Genomic DNA, 21,574 nt, shown 5'->3' with positions numbered 1-21,574 from the left:
ATTGACGGTGAAAGTCACTCTGTTTGTGCTATGGATATGCACTATAAACATTGTAACGTACACTCAAAAGGCTTTCAATAACATCACTCTTAGCACGAAACCTCTTATATGCATCGCTAATTGTTCGAGTCTTCATCCTTCTCTGTTGCATTTCATCATGATCTAAATAATGATTTAATTGTGTGGTGCTGCTTTCTTGAAAACGATATGCGAGTGAACAATAACAATGAAGCTGTTTAGGTAACATAACAAAACGCAAAACATTCCTTTAGCTCATAAAACTAGTTTCTGGTGGATTAAACAAATGCGCTATAACAAGTGAAAGACGGTTGAGGTGCTCAGGTTGGCCAACACGTTTTATAACAGCTCCTTCCAAATTAAAAAGAACTGCCCTTAAAAATAGAAAAGAATATTCAGAACACTGATCATTCCTCAGCATAAGTGAGGACTTGAATAGTTTATTGCTAAACATAGATCGTTATTACATTGAGACTCGAATTTCGGAAGCAGAACTTTCCCCATGCTGATGTCTCATTGAAAATGCTGTACTTGACCTTCACGAACAGGTGCCATCATTAATTCGTTAAAAAGAAAAGAGTTCGATCGTTTTTCCTTGGCATCCTTCAAAAGAAAAGCGAGAGGACATAACTATTACCAACTGTACCGGGCAATTGTCAACATTTTGTTCCGTGTAGCAATTGGCTAAGGAATCTGCACATCTACACTACCCGGTACCAACTGAAATTCAGTGGCCGGTTACGAAGTTCGCTCTCTTTTGCTGAATGTGATTAGTGATTCCACTCCTTGCGCAGTTGTAGTCACAACTGGCATTTTTGTTCGACATGTTTTGGTCCACCTTAGTGGATTGCAACCTTAATAAATCGCTATATGAGACATCAGCAGGCAAAGATACACAAAGCGTCTGAAGATTGACTTTCCAAGTCCGAAGAAAAAAATGTAAGGGGCGTTAAGTTTAATGTCCAGCCGATGCAACTGATCAAAGCCCATATGTCCAGTCGATGCAACATCATCAGGAACTGATCAAAGTCCAAAACCGGGCATGCTTCATCTGTAAATAAAATTGCTTGAAAAAAGAATTGTGGCTTGTCGCTCTCATTTAAGTAAAGTATTTTGCGCATTGCATGCAACTGCTTATCTCTACATGTCTGTATACGAAGAAATTAGCGCTCTTGAACTCCTCTACACAATAAAACTTCCATACTCACTTGCTCTGTAGTTCAAGATTAAAGAAAGGAAGTTCGAGTTTGTATCAATGCAGTACCGGAAGGACTTGACAGTCGCAGTAGCGAACCGCAAAATTTCTCTTTCATAAAACGTCGTAGCTTATGTATGCAGGAATACAACGGGTAACGACAGACACAATATATTAAATATCTCATACTTGTGAGAAGTCACGTCTTCTGAGCGAAAAAGAAGACAGGAATCGAGCTTCATGCCTGCCGAAGTACGAAACAACAATTACTCGTTGCTTTGGTCCGAAGAAGACCAGTAGGCCTACTTTCGCGTCATCATGCATCTAGAAATAAATCAAAGCTGACAAAGAGACTTCCTCAACCTGGGGTCACGGATTTTACAGTCCTTTTAGGATAAGGAAGTACTCGTTGTAAGTAAACTAAAGGTCTCCGTTTTGGCCGTCAATGCTCAGCCATTTCGAAGAAAATTCGGTTTGAATAATGTGACGCGATTTATTTACCTGTATTGTTACATGGACTATGGCCATGGCCGCGTAGCTCGGACGATAAGCACCTGATTACTGCCCGGCTGATCCATATTCGATTCCAGGTCCTGACGTTCTTTTTCTTTCTTTTTTTCTATTGCTACCAGACGACGTATTATTCATTCTTCCGAGATTTTGTCAACTAATCTGTGGATTGGAATGTTATTAATTTTCACTGTTTACAACAAAATTTTACAAAAATGTAGAATATATTTCGTTTGTGGCATCGTTATCTTTCGCTGTCGTGTCGTCATCTGGAGCACAATTCCTACATTAACGCGAAAGGTACTTGTCGTAGAAGCACGCGAAACATGAATTGTGTTTACGCCATGCGCACTGTATAAACGCAATGTCCTCACATAGGCAATTTTTTTACGACCGTCACAGGGAAGCATACTTCGTTGACATTTAAGATGGTGGTGGTGGTGGTTGGGTGTTTAACGTCCCGTCGACAACGAGGTCATTAGAGACGGAGCAGAAGCTCTGGTGAGGGAAGGATTGGGAAGGAAATCGGCCGCGCCCTTTCAAAGGAACCATCCCTGCATTTGCCTGAAACGATTTAGGGAAATCACGGAAAACCTAAATCAGGATGGCTAGAGACGGGATTGAACCGTCGTCCTCCCGAATGCGAGTCCAGTGTGCTAACCACTGCGCTACCTCTCTCGGTGACATTTAAGAATGCAGGCCCCTGTTCAGTCAAACTGGCAACAGACCAAGAATATTACAATATATTTTCAAATATTGGTGTGCTCAGTTCATTCATAATCAAGGAATATATCTCGATAGGCCGGCCGTTGTGGCCGAGCGGTTCTAGGCGCTTCAGTCTGGAACCGCGCGACCGCTGCGCTCGCAGGTTCGAATCCTGCCTCGGGCATGGATGTGTGTGATGTCCTTAGGTTAGTTAGGTTTAAGTAGTTCTAAGTTATAGGGGACTGATGACCTCAGATGTTAAGTCCCATAGGCTCAGAGCCATTTGAACCGTTTTATCTCGATAGAATCTTCGCTCGATGATACTTCCCTCCTGCCTTTCATTAAACATCGCCCCCGACGTTTTGCAACCGCTTCGTCAAAAGTTTCACCTGTCGATAGAAATAAGTATCCATCACAAGGACGACAGATGGGCGTAACTTTCGAGGCATGAATTTGAAAGTGCACGTCACTTCTCCAGCCTCATTGTCAAAAATCTCGTCGTGCGTACTGCAACCGGGAAGAGTCCGCACATGATACCGTAGCCGAGGTGCAGTGACCAATTTTCGTCCTAAGCGCTGGGCGAGTTCAATCGTTAGCTCGAATGGGGAGGCCGACATGTGTTTGACCCCTTTTTGGCCGGTGAACTATTACAGTATCGAGGAGTATGCCCTGCAGTCTTTCTCAAACGATTTTTGCAGAAACTATTCGGTAAAACAATTTCATTTTTGCGTTATTTATAGCATTATATGAGAGCGTCATGATAATGTGGCCATCATTTCGTTAACGGTCATAATTGTTGTGATATTTACACGTAAGTAAGACAATGAGCAAAATGCGAAATAGTTTGCAATGAAGAATAGGGATCGCTATGAGTTTGGGTTTGGTGCACATTATACAATATGTTACTGTGTATGAAATTTAGCTAACGTACTGAATTTTTCTTTAGATTTGGCTGGATGTATCCATCTGTAACCAATCTCGCGAAGTCTTCTTAGATGTCGCACGCTTATTTGTGATCACGAGCGGCAGCGATAAAGCTAGAGTGAAATATCCGTAACATTCCTCATATTTCATAAGCAGTTTGAGATCCTGAAGTGGGACTTTGGTAAATGATAGCACGTAAAGAAGAACGTATTTTGCCTTATGGTTATTATGCAAAACTTCATTATCTACCATGGCATTCCACTAATTAAAGACTTTTTCGAGGAAAAAATGTAATTCTTAAGGGCCATCGATAGCTGGAGAAATGGGACATGCTGTGCATTTTGGAGCAACATAAATGAGGACATTACATATTTAGCTTCTTATAAGCTACTGAATCTTACTTTTCCTCAGTACCTCACTTAATAAACTTAATAAGTCACTGTTTCAGAATTCTCTCGCAATTGCATCTGCACAACATATTAGTTAGGTGACACTGTGTAAACTCCGATGTGTTTTGGCAAAAGAAGCGATTCTTAACATGGCAACAAGAGAAATTCGCCATTCCAGACGCTTCTCTGAAAGTTAGAAATGGTTAACAAGACAGACGAAAGTAAATCACTGCATTTTCAGTGACATTCTTTTTAGATACTAACCAAAATAGAGGTGACATGTTTTTGTATGGTCTCCATGCAAGTGTGAGCGTGGAGGAGCTCCACTTAAACTGTAAAAACAAAAAAAGGAAAACAAATGCTTGGGCTTCATTTTAGAATGGCCCTTCCTCTCCAGTGCTCGGCATTTCCCCTACATCGCCTGCCCATAACCCCCACCACTACCGGCCTCCAAATGTGCAGCCTGTGGCCATACTATTCTGCCCAGACTCTATCAGTAACGAGTAAGAACTTTTCATTCTTCACAAAATGTCGTAGTACTGTTTTGAGACAATTCCGATAAAGACCTTTGATGAGCTTCCCGGACTTTGAAGACACCACAACAACATTTTTAAATTCTGTGGTCAGTTTATCAACAGTTTTCTAAAGAATCAAATGCATGTTGGTTTTTTTTTTTTTTTGTGTGTGTAGACAGATGGAAACCTTGGGGAGGAGCTTGCTAGATGTACTTACACTGAACTGTGCGGCATACGAATGTGATGGCTTATTCAAACTCTGTTCTGTGTCCAATGTAGTCTTTCCTCCCTGATAGCCAACTATCTGTTGTACGTTGTTTGATACTGACAACTAGTCTCATCTCTGCTGATCACAAAATCCATAGCAAAACGAGCAACTAGCTCCTGTTTTGTGTTTGAAAATTTTGCACTAGCTGTGCAGTTTGTCCCAGAATAGTGTTCTCTCTTCTGTCCTCGAATTTCTTTACTTTTCATTATCTTGTCTCTTTGTTTGAAACGTGCACCCAGAAGGGACTCGCTTGAAAACCTAAATTACTAAAAAAAAAAATGGTTCAAATGACTCTGAGCACTATGGGACTTAACATCTGAGGTCATCAGTCCCCTGGAACTTAGAACTACTTGAACCTAACTAACCTAAGGACATCACACACATCCATGTCTGAGGCAGGATTCGAACCTGCGACCGTAGCAGCAGCGCGATTCCAGCCTGAAACGCCTAGAGCCGCTCGGCCATAACGGCCGGCCTAAATCACTGGAAAGATGGGATAAAGATGCCACGGTCACCCATTGCTGAATTGTTCTCGTAGTCACCCGTAAATTTGTAATTCGCGTACATGTAACATACCTTGAATTGAACCTGACAGAAATACGTATTACATTCCTCGTGGAAAAATTATTTCGAATATTCTTGCCTGTTTGACAGAACTTCTTGCTTCTAGGAAACGCTGAAAAGCGTGCGAATTAATCAACTGCAAACTTGCCAGTTTTTGTGTCACCACGTCGTCTCTTCTTTCCACCGATTAATAAGGTCTTTCTCTTCAAGAGAGGACTGCTGTGAACTCTTCTTCAGTGGAAAGGAAGTTTTCGTTTACCAAGTCCATAGTATCTCTGCTGATTTCTTCGGCCATGGCTTCGCTTGGATGCTGGTCTCTGATTAGATTGTGCTGGTGGTAAATCGCATTCGCTGCAAGAAGAGCGTTCATTAACTAGACATTTGAATTTTTGATCTTCCCACGAAGTCTCACGGAGGTTTATTTTCGTACCGGTGGGAAGTCCAGCTTCTTCTTCCATTTCTGTTCTTTTATTATCTCACACGAATATGTTGGTGCAATTCACACACCTAAAAACCTTTCCGTTTATAGATTTGTGAAGAATGTTTGATCTGCAATGCATACACGACCGTGTCACACTGACTCAAAACGGCTATCCTGCTTTCTTCCTCACCTTTGACAACTTCGAGGAAGGCGGTAGGTATAAAGGGAATATGGGAATATGGACTGTGTACGAGCGGCGGAGGAGCAGGTATAAAAGGAAGGCCTCGATTTCTACGAGGGACAGGGAAGCAGAAATGAAAGGGACGCCGCAGTTTGTGGAGGAAGCAGTTGTAAAAGTTCTCCAGACTCTCATTGTGGAATGTAAAGAAATCGAAAGTAACATTATTTTCGAGTCAAAATCACTTAAAAGAAAATAATAAATATTAATAGCCTCCCAGTCCAAAGATTAGTCGACAAATCGTGAAAGAATGAATTATACGTCGTCGGATAGTAATAGAAAAGAAAAAGAAGAAAGAAAAACTCCCGGGCTAGGAATCGAACACTAACTGGCCGCTCATCCTCTGAGCAGGGAGTCTCGGCGATAGCTTATGCAACATTACGGGTATAAGACTCGCGTGACGTTATTCAAACCGATTTTACTAGGAAACGGCTGAGCGTTGACGGCCAAGTGGACGTCTTTAGTTTACGGTTTGGAGCACTTGTTTACGCAATGGACTCACTTTCGGGAAAAAATAGAGTTCAAATTCTCGCCCACCCATCCAGATTTAGTTTTTCCGTCGTTTCCCTAAAAATACTGGGATGGTTCCTTTCAAACAGACACTGCCAATTTCCTTCTCCATTCTTGCCTAGTCCGAGTTTGTGTTCCGTCTCTGATGACCTTGTTGATGGGACGTTAAACCGTAAAATTTCTTCATCGTTTGGCTTACAGTAACGGCATTATGCCTATTTTTCCCAAGCATTTCTGGGACAATCATACAGCATGACGCAAATCTTTTCCTCGATGTCTTCTTACTTGCTCAACTCCTGCGTCTACTTCAGATATCTTAACTTCTTGTCAATTTTATGATTCGGTCACCGCTAAACGCATTGCATCATTCTTGTATCTTTGCCCTATGAAGTTTGTTAGTCAACGGGTGAGCAGCGTCAGTCGTGAATGAAATGACTCCGTCATTGTTTAACAACTCTTGTTACTGAGTGATGTGTTGTTACGATTGAGGTCACATGTCCGAAAAAGTACAAAGTCATGTACTATCCTGATCTGAGAGAATAACGTGGCGGTTACTTAAAGAAGAGTCACGGCTGCTTCCTTCGACCATCACTTTTCAACCGACAAATTTTGCGTCAATAGCGACTTTGCTTTAGAAACCCTTGTCACAGTCATAATTTCTACTGTCGCAGTCACATAAAGTCTCAAAGTATAAAATCGAATAATTGTTGTCCTTTAATAAGTCTGTCAACACCTTAAATTAATGCAGGAATCTGTTGAGCGTGAGTGGAATTTTTCTTTCTTCATTTTTCTTACTTGTTTCTGACGTGTTCTACACACACGAGGATCATCACATTTTGTGGTCTATAGACCGGAAACAGAATCTAATCCAATATAAGTCGAATGGTTGTGTTAGACGAAATCAGGGAATTAGTTCATCATTACTCTAAATTGATGTTGTGATCTCTTTGTAAAGCCGTGGTCTCCAAACGACTAGATATGTACCGTAGTGGGAACCGATTTGTCTCTATTTCCTACATCTAGTGAATGAACACAAATCTAGTGACTTATTCTGTTCTGTCAGAATCAATTTATATAAATAGGACATTCAAGTCCCTTGAGGCAAGCAAAAATGCTGTTACTTTTTGCTATTGGGTTCCTTTAGGTTTTTCTGTGGATTCCCCAAATCCCTTCATCCTTTGAACATATTACAAAGGGATCCTAAGTTTAATGACTCTTTGTAAAGCTGACATTATTTTAAAGTTTCACAAAGTACAAAAATTCAATACTGCATTCGAAAAGACGAGGAAGAAGCAATGCTCAACGCTGGACAGGTTGGAAATGGCACTGAGAATCAACAGGCAGAAAATAAGACAAACAGAGTGGGTTTCACTGCCGAAGTCTCACAGATTAACGCACAAATTGAGCAACCCGTCATGTTTCGTAAGGCTGTTTGTTTCGCATTTGTTGATATGATGTCACGTTAGAGATAAGTCGTTTTTGCTTCTGTTGGCAGCATAGTGTAGGCCGGAGATGCTCCACTCGGTAGCTTATGTTGGTGGCCCTGTAGTGTTCATCAGACAGTATAGCGTCGCACGAGGGAAAGCGCTCGCAAAGTGAATGCGTGTTAGTAAGCTACGGAGCGCGCGTCTGTTTAGAACTTAGTGTAAACGCAATAACTGTGGACCAGCTGACTTAAAAGAATATGAATGTGATACAGAGGTGACAGTGCGTTTTAAACACTTATTATGTTCCAAAGACGTAAAGAGTATTACCAAGACAAACTGTTCGTTGTGCCGAGGCAGCCAATTAACAACATTCCGTCTTCGTTTTGTTGATAGTGTTAAAGTGATACTTGTGTAAACGGGATTGAAATGGCACGGCTTACACATTTTTCGCAGCTATTGTTACTACGTAAGGTGTGTATGCGAAACATACATATGTTTAGAAGAATTGAGTAGGTTATTTTTGTTTTGCTAGCGTAAATGCTATGTGTACTGGTGGAGTTTGCGGGTGAAATAGTATCATCATGGAATTAAAGTTCAAATTTTGGTGTCTTCCGTAATAAAACAGGAACTGTGTTCAGAGTGTAAGACTTTAAGACAATATTTTATTTTGTTTGTCCGTGGCATTTGAATTCCAAATATCTCAGACACTCTTCCTTGATGGCATATACTGGACGCCCGTTTGTGTGTGTGTGTGTGTGTGTGTGCTGATAATCTCGTATGTATTCGCCATGGGCTTATATCATTTATGTATGTCCAGATATTTTGCTTGTTGATCTCTGGTGAAGTGAGTGAATGATTCAGCACTATAGGGCCTTCATGGCTCTGTGAGCGCACGCTATAAATACATCATCGAATAAATTTTTGTGGCAACTGTCCTCATATAGCCATATTTAACTTAACAGTACATATCGTCCTTGCCAATCTCTAGGCACGCAAGGAGCGTGGGAGGGCAACTAGTGAAAGTGCTTATATATAAAGAAACTCTTATGCTTGCTGTAGTGATCCAGCCCTCAGCAGTTCTTCATTAATAAGACTGCTGCCAGATCACAAGTCTCAATGTATGTCTCTGAATTGTGTTGCTTGGTAATGATTTTTAAAAATAGAACCAGTTATTTTCACTTCATTGTGACTGTCACCCTGTTCTACCAAACAAAGTTTTGCCTAATCTCGTTTCTGATCTCGTATGGGCTATTGTCTGTGGTACATATTGTAGTGAGACACGGTGGAAGATTATTGGTTGGTTTGTGGGATTAAAGGCACCAGACTGCTATGGTCATCGGTCCTGGAACATTATTATTTCAAACTGTACTGCTAGCGTTTTTTCAGTGGTTGGAACAGGTCCAATAGACTGATTTTGGATCAAAGATCAGTTATAGTGCTCCAAACGAAGAAAAAAAGAAAAATTGGCAGTGTAAATGTGAAATCGTTTAGTCACAATTTAAATCAATGCATTAAAAATAAGTGTGACTTGACATTAGTCTCCTTGTATTCCATTCAAAGCTGTATGTAGCAATTTTACTATCCATTGTCAGTGTGAAGGGGAAACAGATACAGAGAGAGATTCCATTATGATGTCATTAATTTCTCATAGAGTTCCTGATCTTTGCCTTAAAAGGAGGGCATCATATCTATTAGATGACATTGCACTTTCTGAAATTTTGGTTTTTATACCAATTTTAAAGATGGCAGCAATGTTGCACAGGAAAGGGAAAGTGCTTTTTCATTGCTGATCTAAAGGACCAATGGATGCCACAGAAGCAAGTTTGGAAAGCTGTAGTCCAAGGTTTATGTGATGTGATGGTTAAAGTTAGTCACTGATCATGCTCGGCCTGTTTTGCCTTACATTTTTGTTCACTCACAAAAGAATGAACTCTTGATTTGTAATATCTGTAGCTCTTGCATTTAATTTGAATGATTTTATATGGGGTTTGAGTAAGGGTAATTTTCTTGCCCATTTCTATTTTCATTTTTTGTATTTAGAAACAGTTCCCTTTAATTTTAGTTGTTCTAGTAGGCTGCCCACATTTTTGCTTTGAACATACGTTCTGCAGTGGTCTTTTGAATAGGCATCTTTAACAAGACAAAAGAGTCAACTAAATTACACTGCCAAACAGTATAAGTAATTGAATCTGAAAACCTTTATGCTGATTGCAAACAAGTTATTTTTATGTGCAAAGTTATTTTTCTGTGAAGTTTGTGTTCCATAAGAGTGTTGCTAACATATTTAAATCTGAACACTACACACCATTTTCAAGTGCATAGCACAGGGAACTTCTCATTGTACCATGTATTAGGGATTCTTCCTCTTTCGTTAGCATAATTATTTTACTTTTCTCACATACAGTTCCTTTGGGAACAGTGTATGGGATGTTGTTTATCTAGTCCTTATTTAATAATAAAAAAGCATTATAACCAATTGAAATGCTGTATACTGTCTTCCATTGTACATACTGTGAACCAATAATAGTTTGCATAATGTATTGCAAAACTGTAGTGCGGAAGTGTAAATTGCTATAGTATCTTTCAAAGTATTTACAGTTTTGTAATGGTGGTATTATGCAACAGATTGATTGCGACTCAGCATATAGAGAAGAAACTGAGTAACAGACTGGTACAATGAAAAGACTGTTACCATTAAGCTTTTGTACAAAAGGCCTCTCCTGAAGTAGAAAACTCGCTCATTCACAAACTATGAGCATTTGCTGCTAATTTATTAATGGCAATGTTTCACACTTTTGTATATAATATTCACTTATTTTGCATTTTCATTATTACAAAAATTTATAAGTTTGGCTCTGACAGATATGCTTAACTGCACTTTTTATTTAACTCTTTTATGTGCTCTATTCAAATTTATAACTAATTGTGTTTGTAGTTTCTTTCCAGAAATCTCATCCACAGCCAGGTGAAATCAGTTCGGAGGTTGTCTTTAAAAGTGCATCATACTTTCAAGGTAAATATTATATATGCTGAATTTGTTTCTTTTGTTTGCCACTTTTCAGGATCACTAGAAAGTACACTGTTATTACTGCTCTGATAAGTTGTAACAACCATCCATTATGTTTTTGTGGCTGCAAATATGATAAAGTGCAAATTTTGCCACTGATGTACATGGAGTTGTACTGTGCTCCTTGCCTGCAGAAATCATCTCAGACAAACATATCTTTGAGATGAGTGAGAATTTATAAGAAGGTAATGCATTTCATAGAAATACCACATTCAGTCTTGGTGGTGTTTTATACATCACACATAAGTTACTGGAATATTGATTGCAACACAGTGCAGCTTATCACTTGTGTGTAATTGCCTGCGTAGTGAGGCCAATGAGATAAAGAGCTAAAAGCAGTCTGTAAGCCTTAGTTATCTACTTATTTCATGTTTTTCTTTGAGTAGCTCCACAGTATTCAAGGATGTTCATCTAAAGAGAAAAATGGTGTGCAAGTAAGTAAATTCAGTAGGGTCAGAGGACTACATTATATAAAAACACTGGCAGAGAGCAATAGTCAGTCATTATTAGGCTTTAGAAGTAGTGGCTCAGTAGAGCAACATTTACAAAAATTGTGTGTAGGCTGAATTGGAAGAAAAGTCTCCTTTTGGCATTTAGAAATCCTTCCATTACACATATATTGCAAGCAATGTTGACAACGCTGGTGGAGATGGTTGTATGTGTGATTAATGCATTACTGCAGTATGCAAAACCCTGAGTGTTAATAAAATGATCATAAAATTTTCATATCAGTGTCATTCTCAAGAAAAGCCGCTACTGACATTTGTTGAGATGCTCTCTCTGTTTTACCGCTCCCTCTTCTTTTTACCAGTGTCAAAAATCATTCGGAGTACATGCAAAGAACATGAGTGGTGCTGGGAGTTCAGCGGACTTATGCCATTGTATTTTTGCTCTTATTTTGACTAACTTATTTGCAGCAGTTAAACTAAAATGTTAAATGTTACATATGATGGTATAATAATAAAGTTTTTAAATATTCTGTGGCTTGAAGATGAAACTGAAGTTTGATAGTAGCTTCAGTTCCATAAACCATTTTTTCTTTAAAAACTTGTCTCAGATATAATTTAAAAGAATAACATACCTAAGATTGCAATTAAATAAAAATAATTTTTATCTTTTCATAAGAGGGTGGTTTGATAAGCCTGGCAAATTTTCATGAGAGAATGAAACATTTTTGTTGTGCTTTCATGTTTGGAAAGCTCGATTATTTCATGACTCGTATAAAGAATTTCAACAATGTAAAGTGTATGGTTCATCGTTGACAACATTTTGAATTTGTCAGTGTGTTGGCTGCAATTGAAAACTGAGAAAACTTAACTTCATGCTGTTATTAAACATTTTCATGTGAACGGTTGGACTGATGCACAAATTGCAACAGGAATTAATTTCATGCAGATGCTACAGCATCAATGAAGACCAGTTGCTTTTGGAGTAATGAATTTAAACATGGTTGGACAAGCACTGAAAATGAAATGTTCTCTGGCTATCCAATTGAGATTACAACAACAGAAACCATGGTTTGGTACTGCAAGACTACTGAATAAAGATTTGTGAGATTACTGAGACTGTAGGTATCTCATCTGAAGGAGTGCATGATATTTTGCATGGAGAATTGTCTATCAAAAAATTGTTGCAAGGTAGGTGCTGCAATTGCTCACAATTGAGCAGAAGTGCATCTTGCACAATATTTCAGCACAATTTCTGGCATTGTGTAGTTGCAGTCTACAAGACATCCTCATCCAATTTGTGATTGGATTTGATGAAACCTAGAGCCATAAGTACACAGCAGACTCTAAACAGCTGTCAAAACAATGGAAAATGCTGATGAAAGTGCTCTGAAGAAGGCAAAGTCCATTTTGTCACCTGGTTAGATGATGAGCAGTTTCTTTTGGGATTCCCAAGAAATGGTCCTCATAGATTACTTGGAAAAAGATAGAACCGTAACTGGATCCTATCTGCTTCATTGTTGGATTGTTTGGAATGTGTGCTGGCTGAAAACAGAGCAAGGTTGGCATGCGAAGAAGTGCTCTTTCACTAGGATAATGCACTATCCTACACATCAGCAATAACAAAAGTGCATGAACTGGACTTTGAATTGGTTCCTCATCCACCCTGTTCATGAGACTTAACCCTAAGTGACTACTTCTTGTTCCCTGGCGTGAAACTTTGGCTGGCTGGGAAGTAACTTTCATCAAATTAGGAAGTGATAGTTGCAGTCAACGAGTATTTCCCAGAGCTTGACAGCACCTACTTTTCTGATGGGATGAAAAAGCAGGATTACTGGACCAAATTTATACCCCTCAATGGAGACTGTTGAGATATGAGTTATTTATGAAGCAAGCACATTTTCCTTGCTTTTCCACCAGACTTGTCAAACCATCCTTGTGCGCCTACCTACAGTGATCAACTGTCGAGGGCCATCGAATGTTGAATTCTTCATGCGGTATTATTTACACTAAGCCGCTTGATGGTCTTACCGAGGGAGAAATCCAAATTTACCTCTCCGATCAGGGTGTTATAACAGTCCATAGGGTAAAGAAAAAGATTGATGCAACCTTAGTGCTTACATGTTTGACAGAATAGTGCTTCCATCAAAGATCAAAGTAGGCTATGAAGTCATCACAGTCTGACCATATGCTCCAAATTTGATGTGTTGCTACCATTGTCAATGTTTGCAATCACACTCAAATGTGCTATCAAAACACGGCCAAACATGTTACTTTGAGTAGGGATGCTCATGACGGTGACTGTCTACCTTCTCTTCCTCGCTGTATCAATTGCAGTGGCGACCATGCAGCCTCATCCTGCGAATGTTCCATGTATCTTGATGAGCGGGCCATCCAAGAGATCCCAGTGAAGGAGGAAGTACCTTACACTGTTGCTCGCAAGCTGTTGGCTAGTCGAAAGCCCTACTTTTTACCATCTGTCACTTACCGTACCATTCTTGCTATGCCTCACTTCACAAAGGACTTGCGACCTCAAATTCAGGAGTGCAGTTATAAAATTGACCAGTGCCATGGTAGTATCCCTGTCTCCTCCCCCTCCACCTGTGCAACAAGTGACAGCCAGAAAGGACAGAAGGAATACTCCCACGAAGTCTTCTTACATCCCTTCACCAATCAAACATCTGAGTCTTCATCTGCCAGTTGCAAAGCCTCTACAAAATCAAAGACAAATGGTCTTCTCCATTGCTGACTCGGAGATCCTTTCAACTGTGTTGCTGCGTGATACCCTCACTGACCCGATCTCCATTTCACTGCTGCGCACCACCAACTGTTTTTCTGCCCTGGAATCTGCAGGCTAAACCCAGAGAAAGTGCCACTGCTTCCTTAGCTCTGATGGAACAGAATCCTCCAGCGTCTGTGCCCTGTAGCAGTGAGTCTTGGGAAGCTGGCACTCAGCAGCTGCTTAGGTGACAACTCTTCATTTTTTCCCTCCTCCCCTCTCCCCATCATGACTTTCCTCCAATGGAACATTCACTGCATTAGATCCAACAAGGAGGAGTTATGCCTGCTCTTGGCATCAGTGTCCACTTGTGTTTTGCCTCCAGAAAACAAAATTGCATCCTCGCACCTACTTTGACTTCTAACATTTATTTCCAGTCCAATTTGACATTCTCCCTCCCACCCCTGGGGACGGCATTTCAAATTGCATCTCACCAAACCCCCAGCTGCAGGCTGTTGCAATCTGCATTTTCCTTCCTCACTTCACCTTTTCTCTTTGCACTGAGCACATCCCTTTGTCATTCGGCATCAACAGGGCAGATTTTCTCCAGCTTATTGGTCAACTCCTTCTCCTCTTTTTGCTGCTTGGTGATTTCAGTGCTAATGATCCCCTTTGAGGCTCTTCGAGAACCTGTTGGAGAAGTGTCCTCTTGCCTGACCTGCTCAATTGACTCAACCTCATCTGCCTTAAAACTGAAGTCCCCATGTTCCTTTCAGACTCCACACACACCTATTCACATTTGGACTTCTCATTCTGCACTGTCCAGCTTTCCCCTCATTTCAAGTGGTCCATTCTCTCTTCCATGTTCTCGAGTGTCCATTTCCCATGTGCTATCCGTTAGCTGACTCAAACCCCACGTACGTGAAACCCAGTTGGCAGCTTTCTAAGGCTGACTAGAGGCTTGAGTAAGCCTAGTAGTATCCCTGTCTCCTCCCCCTCCACCTGTGTAACAAGTGACAAGATGTTCACTTTGACAGCAAAATCACCTGCTACACAGCCAGAAAGGCTGCGAACAACATTTCCCCCAGTTGTGATGACCGAGTAGAATACCATACAAATATTATTCTTACCACTTCACCTTTACCACGCTGTTCCCCATCCCTTGGTGTATTGAGGTGTGCTGTGATGCAATTTGTGTGTGGAGGCATGATCTGTGCGATTTTAACTATCATCCTATGATGGAAATAGTATTCATCATAACCAGATTGTGTGCAGTGTCGTCGCATTCTTAGGGATAGCAAGAGAGCTAACTGGATTTCATTTCCTTGTTCTTTTAACAGTTCCATTCTCCCTTCCATCATGTGCACCAACCTCCAAAGGCTCTCTGGGACTGAGATGTGTTGCCCAATTTCCAGACTGGCCATAGCAAGTGATGTCATTGTGGACCCTATTACTATATCCAGCACCTTTGGCTGCTATCTTGTGGAGATTTCAAGTTCCACCCACTATCCCCCTACCTTCCTCCATTGGAAATGAATGGAGGAAGCTCAGATCATACCCTTCTCCTCACAGAATTGGGAATTCTTACTATGAGGGAGCTAGCTCATGCTCTCCCTTCATCTTGATCTCTTCCATCCTGGGACCAGATGAAGTTAACATTTGTATGTTGCAACCCCTTCCTGCTGGTGTGAAGCCACTGTCGTACCCATCCATACCCAAGCCCAGTAAGGACAAAACATCTTCCTTCGAACTTCTGCACCATTTCTCTCACCAGATGTGTAGGCAAGATGATGGAACGTATTATTTGTGCCAGGCTGGTATGGTGGCTTGAGAGTCTTGCAATTTACTAACAACTGCACAGTTGCAGTTGACCACCTCATCACTTTGTCAACCCATGCCTTGAATGGTTTTCTGTGGAAGCACCAGACTGTGGTCGCATTTTTTGGTTTGGAGAAAGCCTACAATGTCTGATGGAGGACTGATATCCTTTGTAATCTCTAAACGTGGGGCTTTCAAGGCTGCTTGCCTCATTACCTTCAGGATTTTTTAAAAGACAGAGTTTTCAAATTATGTGTGGGTTCTGCCTTGTTGGACATCTTTATCCAGGAAAATGGGGTGCCTTAGGGCTCTGTCCTGAGTGTTGTTCTCTTTACTATAGCCATTAACCCTATTATGGCCTGTCTTCCGACGGCCATCTCCGGCTTACTTTTTGTTGACAAATTTGCGATCTATTCAAGTTCTCTACGGACTTGTCTCAATCACTTTTACTCACGGAGCATTGGCAATGGTTTTCGCTTTTCCACTGGCAAAACCATTTGTATGAATTCCTGATGGTGCAGTGGGTTTCTCCCACTGTCTTTAAAGCTTTACTCTTAACTCCTTTGACCGCCAGTATGGGGCACGCCCCTCTTCTATTATCTCATGGAGTTCGCATTTGGCTCTTGCTCCAGCAGCTTAACTTCATGCTAACTGCCACTTTTCCAATGGATGTGAACCTTTCGCCACCTTGGCTTTGTGCAGCGGCCTGTGTTCACCTTGGACTTCATTCGCTTCCTAAGAAAACTACCTTAGGTTTGATCTATCGCTGTAACTTTCTCGAACTTCGCACAGAGCTTAGCGATGGTACCTTTGTATACATTGATGGCTCTTGCACTGACCGTGGTGTCAGGTGTGCCTTCATCATTGGCACCGATGATTTAGGCATTGGTTTCCGGAACACTGCTCAGTATTTACAGTGGAGCATTTTGCACTGTATCAGGCCATGCATACACTTGGTGCCGCAGGCTTTTCAATTGTCCCCCCTGCTCTGATCCTCCCAGTGCCCTTCAGAGTCTTTGTGTGCTGTAAACAGATCATCCCTTAGTGCAACAGATCCAAGAAAGCTTCTACTCACTCACTCTAAAGGAAACCACTGTGGTGTTTATGTGGGTTCCCGGTCACATTGGTCTGATGGGAAACAGGGCTGCTGACACTGCTGCCAAGACTGCAGTCCTCCTACCTCGCCCCACTAGTCCTTCCATACCTTCTGATGATCTCAGTTTTTCCGTCTGTCAATAGATGATGTCACTGTGGCATCAACACTGCTCTTCCCTTCACGGGAACAAGTACTGAGCAATTAAATCTCTCCCAGCAGCTTGGCCATCACAAGGACATCATTTTAGTTAGGTTGTGCATTGGGCACTGTTGTTGTAGCCATCACCATTTGTTAAGTGGTGATCCCCCAGCATTTTGTGCTCATTGTCATCAACCTTTGACAGTTCGCCATTTGCTGACCGAATGCCTTTTTTTAACCACTTACTTTCTCATGTACATTTGCCACCTGAGTTACCAGCCATTTTAGCAAACCACGTGCAGGCTGTCAACCATGTTTTACTTTTTATCCATCGTAGCAATATGGCAAAGGATATTTAATCTTTAGTTCAGGATCTCCAGTGTCTCTATGGCATTATTTTGCGGACCTGTCTCCAAGGGGAAGTTCTTGTTCTTAGCTCTCTTTCCTTTCATTTATTGGGCTTACCATGTAGTCACTTTTAACTCCTTTTTTGTATTATTGTTCTAAGGCTCTGACACGGGCGCATATGACCTTAGTTGTTTCTGCGCCCTAAAACAAAAGAAAACCAAAACAACCTGTGTAAGCTGAGACACTAAAATATTTTGAACCTAGACTTCCATCAGGGGTTAAGTTGTAATGCATGTATAGAGATTGACAGTCATCTGTTACAGGTATTCCTGTGAACTTCTGCTTAAACAGTAAGGTGTAAGTTGCTTATCATAGAAATTGTTTAATATTCATTCTTGACCTTTAGTTCCTCTAGTCAAAGATTAAAACTGTCCCGAGGAGAAGCTACTAATAATAATGTGAAATATGAGGTGTCACATTGGGGCATAGAATAGATGAAGTGTATGAGAACTTAAAAAAAAGGGGGATAGGGGAGGAGGGAGTGGTGGGTTCAGGTCAGTCTGGTATATCAGAGCAGTTAAGAGCAACTGAAGAAAGACTAATTTTCAATGAGGACCGATGATCACTCAGATCAGTATCAAACAGTCGCAGAGCACCTATGAGATGTGCGGATTTTGGGACTTAATAATGATACTTGTAGAAATTGCAGTGATCCAAATAAAACTTGTATATTAGGCTGAATGCAATAAACTACAGTGAAGATTATTTGTAAGTGCTAGAAAAAGCAAGGATGTTAATGTTGGGGTGACAGAAGTGCGTGTCTGAGTCTGAGAGGTAACAGCTAACAGAAGTAGCAATCAGTAGCTTCATCATAAAGCACAAACATTTGAGCATCATTTCAAGTGAGAAAGCAGACTTGAATCGAATCTTGGCCAAAGCTGGCATTGAGTGACATCAAGTTGGTACCCAAATGTTCTGACATAACTACTCTGAATGTAAAAATACATGATCTATTTAAGGATTGCAGTGGTGCTTTGTTCTCCCATTGGCTCTCCATTCCACTGGTACTTTATAGGCATTGGCTAATCTGACATGTGGCTTTATGCCACCATGGCACTTCTGCCCAACCATGTTCGGGTCTGCCTCCTACTCCTATTATGTAGGCTGGTATGTTCCTGGCCTTTGCACTACAAATTCCACGTTTGATACCTACAGCATTCCGCTGAAAGCTAAATATCACTGCTTGTCCTAGTATGGCTAGCAGCAACAGTATTTTATGTCACCCCTTCTGGAGTGGGGATCACTGTTCCGGCAGTTTTACTCATTTGCCATGTCTCTCTAACTGTGTGAATCCACTGATGTTGCTGCAATCTAAGACATGCCTGTTTCTCACTAACATGTGCTGTGGCACTGTACGATGGTATATAAAAGGTGTTTGGAGTAACCAACTAATTTTTTAAATTGAAACATCTACCCTGAGACAACTGCCCTGAGAACCCGCATTTGAATGCCACTCCTGTTAATGTTTGCGGTCTTGGAGTGCCCTAACTGGCTTCCAACAGCATCAAGCTTGACATTGGAAAAGTTGCCAATACAGGACAAAGGACCTCTCTAATTTTGTGATGAGCTACTCTCTGCCAATTCTAAGGTGTCAGAGTCTCAGCTGATATGTATTACTGTTATTAATTCTCATCCTGTCTAGTGTGTATCTGTTGATCCAGTCCACTGACAGTTTTCATAGTTGGTAACTGGTTTTTATTCCCTTCCAACAAATTAAAGTACCTGAATTACAAGTGAAGGAAAGCTGATATTCACCATTTGGTGAGTTAAATTGTTAAATGGGATAGGCAGGCTGATTAGTAAGTAAATTGGGTTAAGAATGTAGTAAAGAAACTGAAAATGGGGGGGGGGGGGGGGGGAGCAGGAATGGGAATGCACAGTGTGTAGTCCATAAATTTCTGGACAGATTTTTGCTGTTTCCACAACAAGCCATCTGTTAGCTGACTGCTGAACTATGTAATTTGAACTCTTTCAAATAGCCATGTTGACAGCAATTGTTAAAGTTTATGGATGCCTCATATAACGTGTGTGTGTGCATTTTTTATCTTGCTGTTAATTATTTGAAGATACTTTTTTCCCAAGTTTTCAGACTTGTCTGTGAGGTTGGCATCACCTGATGAACTGCATTCTAAACCAGATGTTAGTGAACTTCAGTTTGGCAAACATTTTACTGATCATATGCTGAAGGTTGCATACCATGCATCATTGGGTGGATGGCAGAAACCAGAAATTACACCTATGGAGAATCTCGTATTACATCCAGCTGCTAAAGTTTTGCATTATGCCATCGAGGTTAGTAAAATACTTAAGTTTGCTTATTTGTTACAGAATTTGTCACGTTGGTCAAAAAAAGTCTTCAAATGTTTACTGTGCTTACAAAATATTTGTGATGATTTCATTCCGTAACAGTTATTATACATTGGTTTACTAGCATTCAGTATAATATTGCCGCTCTCAACAGTACCTGCTTTAATGAATGCAAATTTTATTACTAGTAAATAAAATGTAGGTATTATTTGCAAAATCACTGGCTTATACCCATTTACTTTTTACGATATTTTGAGGTGGGAGATGGGCATTTTTTCTTGTCTTTTTTTATATCTGCTCCTTATTGATTGGATTTCCATTACCCATTGCACCCTGTAGATGCACCATGTCACGTCTGACAGTTTGCTGATTTTCCTATATTCCTTCAGTTGCAGCAAAATTTTGAGGCTACAGATGATATCTCTTTCTTGCTTAGCCCTGTGAGTGAAAAATTTATGGTGGTGATCTAATGAATTTGGTTTCCACATGTGTTGTTGATTTTATATCTTTAACTACTTATTATCTCACATCTTATGGAGTGTTTCATACAACAGTAGTACAGTCACCACAGTCTTAATACACACATGGAATACAAACAGCGTGCTAATAAATTGCAGGAAGGTGAATGCCTTCGTCTTAGATGACTCACTTGAGTATGATTACATATGCCCAGTTGAAATATTGTGCATTGATGTGATCTACGTTAATTGCAAGTGCAAAACTTCATTGACTGTCCACTTCACTGGTAAAATTTTAAAATTCACATCTCTCCTATTGTTGGAGCCTCTGGGAGAGAATATTGCAGTTCAGATATTGAGTTTCATCTGGTATAATTAAGTGTTTCTCACCCTTAGCTTTATATTTACAATTTGTTTTAGTCTTGAGGCTTGGCAGTAGATTGATTTTTGCTTATATAATTAGAACAAGGGAGATAGACAAATGACGGACTACATAATTTGCAAGCTTTCTCATCTTTCACCCTGCCACATTTTGCTGAATGTACGTTGGACCATATGTCCACAAAGTCTGTCCACAGTGGTGTGCCTCACATGCCATGCCTTGTGGGGAGAGTAAGGTTGGCAGCACATTAAAGTCTCACCTGTGTGTGTTCTGTGGACCTGCAGTGGATGGGTATGGATAGTTGTGTTGCGTGTGTGTTGTAGCAGTTAGTTGTGTTATTGTCTAGATCTTATGTAAGCTGAGTTGCAGGAGGAAACTTTGTGGAGCATGTGAGGTGGCAATTTAGATTGCATTTTCCTGCTTTGAGGTGTCAACATTGTGACACTGTCCATGATTTAATTTACAAATTCTAAATAACAGGTTCAGTTCATGATACACAACAAACTGGAAGGTGCACAATTTGAACAGAATTGCAGCTTGGTGACATTTTGGACATTATGTTGCAGAATTCAACCAAATCAGTGAGGAATTATTGCAGGAGCCTGAAGTCCGTCATATGACAGTACATAAGGCTGTAACAAAAGAACTGGGGATTTATCTGGATAGAATTACTGCTGTGCGACAAATTAATTGAATGTACCATGTGAAATGAATAGCATATTTTGAATGGTTTCAGTGAGTTGTTAACTGAAATGGAATTAATGTTTGAGATCGCACCTTTTTCACTGATGAGGCTTGGTTTCACTCATTAACACAAAAAATTCATAAATTTGGTCATCCGACAATACACGTGTCTTCAGAGAAACACCATTGCCCACAGAAAAAAATTTGTGGATTGCCATAACAGGAGCATGAATTATAGGACTGATCTTTTTCGACACTACTGTCCTTTCCAATTTCTGTTGTTCCCCGATAATTTATCCACTTAGTGCCCTGATGACTGAAAATCAGATCAGTCACTCATTTTTCCAATGAGACAATGCTGCTGCCA

At 40.5% G+C, this 21,574-nt stretch overlaps 1 protein-coding gene across 4 annotated transcripts in view; it reads left to right on the top strand.

The window, feature by feature from the left end:
• The window catches only part of LOC126282519 (branched-chain-amino-acid aminotransferase, cytosolic), a 123,136-nt gene that overhangs the window by 73,820 nt on the left and 27,742 nt on the right, over nt 1-21,574 (top strand). Inside the window, exons 1-3 of one of the 4 annotated variants that reach the window (XM_049982181.1) lie at nt 7,698-8,155; nt 10,620-10,697; nt 19,459-19,668. In XM_049982181.1, the coding sequence (XP_049838138.1) occupies nt 8,111-8,155; nt 10,620-10,697; nt 19,459-19,668 (333 nt within the window). In that variant the 5' untranslated portion in view covers nt 7,698-8,110. Of the gene's footprint in view, nt 1-7,697; nt 8,156-10,619; nt 10,698-11,104; nt 11,186-19,458; nt 19,669-21,574 lie in introns of those variants that run through there. The other 3 variants (XM_049982183.1, XM_049982182.1, XM_049982184.1) reach the window with 3 other exon arrangements.

The sequence above is a fragment of the Schistocerca gregaria genome, chromosome 7 (assembly GCF_023897955.1).
Source record: "Schistocerca gregaria isolate iqSchGreg1 chromosome 7, iqSchGreg1.2, whole genome shotgun sequence".
Taxonomy (NCBI): Eukaryota; Metazoa; Arthropoda; class Insecta; order Orthoptera; family Acrididae; genus Schistocerca; species Schistocerca gregaria.
The sequence above is the reverse complement of the archived record's forward strand: the minus strand, read 5'-3'. Positions and strand labels throughout refer to the sequence as shown.